The sequence below is a fragment of the Microtus pennsylvanicus genome, chromosome 1, assembly GCF_037038515.1.
Source record: "Microtus pennsylvanicus isolate mMicPen1 chromosome 1, mMicPen1.hap1, whole genome shotgun sequence".
NCBI classification, from domain to species: Eukaryota; Metazoa; Chordata; class Mammalia; order Rodentia; family Cricetidae; genus Microtus; species Microtus pennsylvanicus.
Window position 1 is genome coordinate 168,867,906 of NC_134579.1, and position 3,389 is coordinate 168,871,294.

The following is a 3,389-nucleotide window of genomic DNA, read 5'->3' on the forward strand; positions in this document are numbered from 1 at the left end:
AAAAAAAAACCCAGTACATACAAGGTGATGGTGACATTGCTACCAGGAAAGTGGGGATTATTGGATAATGGGAGGAGTCATTCTAAAGAGGTGTTTTATTTATAGTGTTTATAGTATTCATAGCTACAATTAATAGCAGTCTATAGTATACTTGAAAATGTCCAAGAGAGCACACTTTCCCTCATTCCCAAACTGGTAGCTATGTAAAACGATACATATCTTAATCGGCGCAACTCAATCATTTAGAAATGGATGTGTGTATCAAAACACACATTTAAAGGAACAGGAATGCTAAGAACTTACTTTGTTTCTTGCCCAATACAGATACCATGTGATTTGTTGCTTAAGCAAGGACTTTTCTGAAGAGTAAAAGTGAATAATTAATTACATTATGAATAATTACAGCAGGTGTACAGTGTCACTTTGGGGGATGTTTTCCTTATCCTGCCTAGTTCATCCCCAAAGTAGAGTTGTTGAGGTAAGGGGCATAGAAATTGCTTTTAGATCATGCTATGTTTTATTGTATCAGACATATTTACATTAGTGCAGATCAGACAAGGTTAAATTTGATTTCTAGTATGTTTTGTTTCTAAAAGTTTAGTTCTGAAAGCAGTAAAATATCAGTTGGGTGGCTGCAGCTTTGCCATTTTAACTCAAGGATTACTTTGACATACTGTAAAATTGTTAGGTGGCCTTTAATGACATCTAATTGTGTAGAAGTATAATTCTTTAACAGTTGCAAAACAGTGTGCATGGAAGATTAGAATCAATGTTTACTTAATTAGAATTTTAAAAATGATTTATTTATTTATTTATTTGTGTTTTTGATTTTTCAAGACAAGGTCTGTGTGTAGCCCTGGCTGTCTTGGAACTCATTCTATAGACCAGGCTGGCTTTGAACTCAGAAATCTACTTCTGCCTCCTGAGTGCTGGGATCAAAAGTGTGGGCCACCACCACTGCCCCCATCACTGACAGGCCTTGATTAGACTTAAATAAAACAACTAAGAGAGGGAACCTTTGACTCACATTGTGGGTGGAGCTTATGACTCATTGTGGGTGGAGACTTTCTCAGGCATTATAAAAGGCTTGGGCCTTAAGGCCTAAACTCCTTTAACCAAGAGCTTGGGCAGGTGAATCAAGAAGCACCTAGGTCAGACCCTAAGTCCTCGGCTGGAAACCACCAATGCTAGTAAGCTAACCCTTCAGGATGGCTGTCTTCACAATCCTGTTTCTCTCTGGCTACAAATTTTGCTGTGTCTTTATTTTTATCATTCAGATGAGGAAAGAGGAGGCTGTACACTGTCTGGGAAGTCTGACTCTAACATCACCACTTAAGTATTTCACAAGAGAATGTCAGGACACTTTTCACAATGAAATACATCTATGAATTTTGTTTCCCTTTGGAAACAAATTCTGCATTGCTCAGGCTAGCCTTGCACCTCAGACACATGCCACGTGTATTTTTGTGCTTTTAAGAAATGCATGCGTATAGTTTTAGAATTATTCTTTTCTCATTTTAGATATTATTCTCAGTTACTTTTCTATGATTTTCACAAACACACAAGCGTGCACACACATATAAAACACTTGTAATCATTGTAGTCTAATTATTGCTGAATTATTTCTGATCATTTGAGCTGATAGATAATCCTGGAAAACAAACCTTTTACAAATGCCAGTGATTTTTCTTTTTTTCGGTAAAAATATTAAGTACATCCTGGGATAGTTGACGCCAAGTCTCATGCATCTCACTTGTGCTTCATTCCTTTTTCTCTGCGATTCTGAAGCTTCCTTCGTCACTTATCTGGTCTGTGTTAAATAGACTAGGGTTGAGTTGGGTTTTATGAATTAATTTAGATAAGGATTAGAAACAAAACAAAACTGATAGTACCTTAGGAAGCAATACTGACCAGTGTGGATGGTGGAAAAACTTGCATTCCCATCTAGATCAATGAAAGCTTCAGGAGGAAGCCAGGCGGTGGTGGCGCATGCCTTTCATCACAATGCTCGGGAGGCAGAGGCAGGCTGATCTCTGTTAGTTGGAGGCCAGCCTGGTCTGCAAAATGAGTTCCAGGTCTGGATCCATAACTAATGAGAAACCCTGAAAAAGAAAAAAAAAGATCCAGGAGAGTTTAATGGTTCAGAGTATGCTCACCTGACTGGAAAGACACCAACTGCTTTGTTTTCCTCTTGTAACTACCTGGATTTTGGACCATTTTAGATAGCTCTTTAAAATATCACAGATGATAAACTTAACTATGATTCTTTGGTGATCTAGTATCACCTAGAACTATACAAACTAATATTTACAGTTTTCAATATTCATAGTGGATTTAGATAGATCCTGTGTGTCAAAGGACATATTGTGTACTGAAGACTATCAGTTGCTTCCAGAAACTGAACAAATGGTCATTTTACTTGAAATGTGGACTCCAGACTGCAGTTTGGAAGTGGAGGAAGTCTGTCCAATTTGTCTGGACTTTTACTCTAATCCTAGTTGTCTCTCCTGTACCCGCGTATGCTGCTTTGACTGAACAAAGAATTGAATGGCAAGAAAGGAAGATTTGATATTGACCTGTCCCATGTGCCGAGAAGAAAACCAGAGACCTATCTTACATGAGTGGGTGATTAACGAGTTGATCATTCTTATCAAGCAGCATGGCTCCCTCGGGGAGCAATACATGGTGCAGATCACTGGATTCCTGGGTTTGTGCTCAGAGGATGTGGCTCTGGAAGCTGAGACTGGTGAACCCTCCTTGGTGCCCTTTTATGATTTAAGGCATGTTTGCTGTGAGAAGCCTGGTAATAATTTGGCGGAAGATCCTCAAGATTCACCCTTTTGACCAGTGTCCTGGACAGCTCTCATGTTTCCTTGGTCTGCCAGGAAGCTGATGTGGGGAAACAGCAAGAGTGGGCTCCAGGTGTCTGAAAGGAGTCAATAAGCAGGAGGGACCCTGATCACAACTTGGTGAAAGACTGGGAATTCAGCCCACTGGCCTGTGTCCTGGACAGCTCCCAAGTCTCCATCTGGCATTGGGAAATAGATTAGGAAAAGGGACATGTAAAGAGTTCTCTCTGCATCTCCTTTGCGGACCCTTAAGCCCATTCTTTTGTTTTGAACAACCAGTGAAAGGTAACAGTGGTACCCCATTTGAACATCTTTCTTTGAGTAATTTGGCCATTCCTAGGTTGCAAAGGGTCTTCACCACAGGAAGGATGGAAGGACCAAGGAAAAGAGAATGTGCCATTGCACAAGATTTGGTAGAGTTTTGATGAGCTCTATAGATTTCTGAGGTCACTCAGGGCAATTATGTTGTAGGCAAATAGCTGTGTACTGTACATTGTTTTATAATAAAAAAAGATTGTAAAGGTTTTATGGGTATAGAGT

The 3,389-nt window shown here is 39.7% G+C and overlaps 1 protein-coding gene across 1 annotated transcript; it reads left to right on the forward strand.

Moving 5' to 3' along the window:
- The first annotated feature begins 2,424 nt into the window (after positions 1-2,424).
- Positions 2,425-3,050, forward strand: Rfpl4b (ret finger protein like 4B). Its single transcript, XM_075991870.1, is given in 2 exon segments — positions 2,425-2,824; positions 2,827-3,050. Coding segments are annotated over 2 exon segments (624 nt in total).
- The last annotated feature ends 339 nt before the right edge of the window (positions 3,051-3,389 follow it).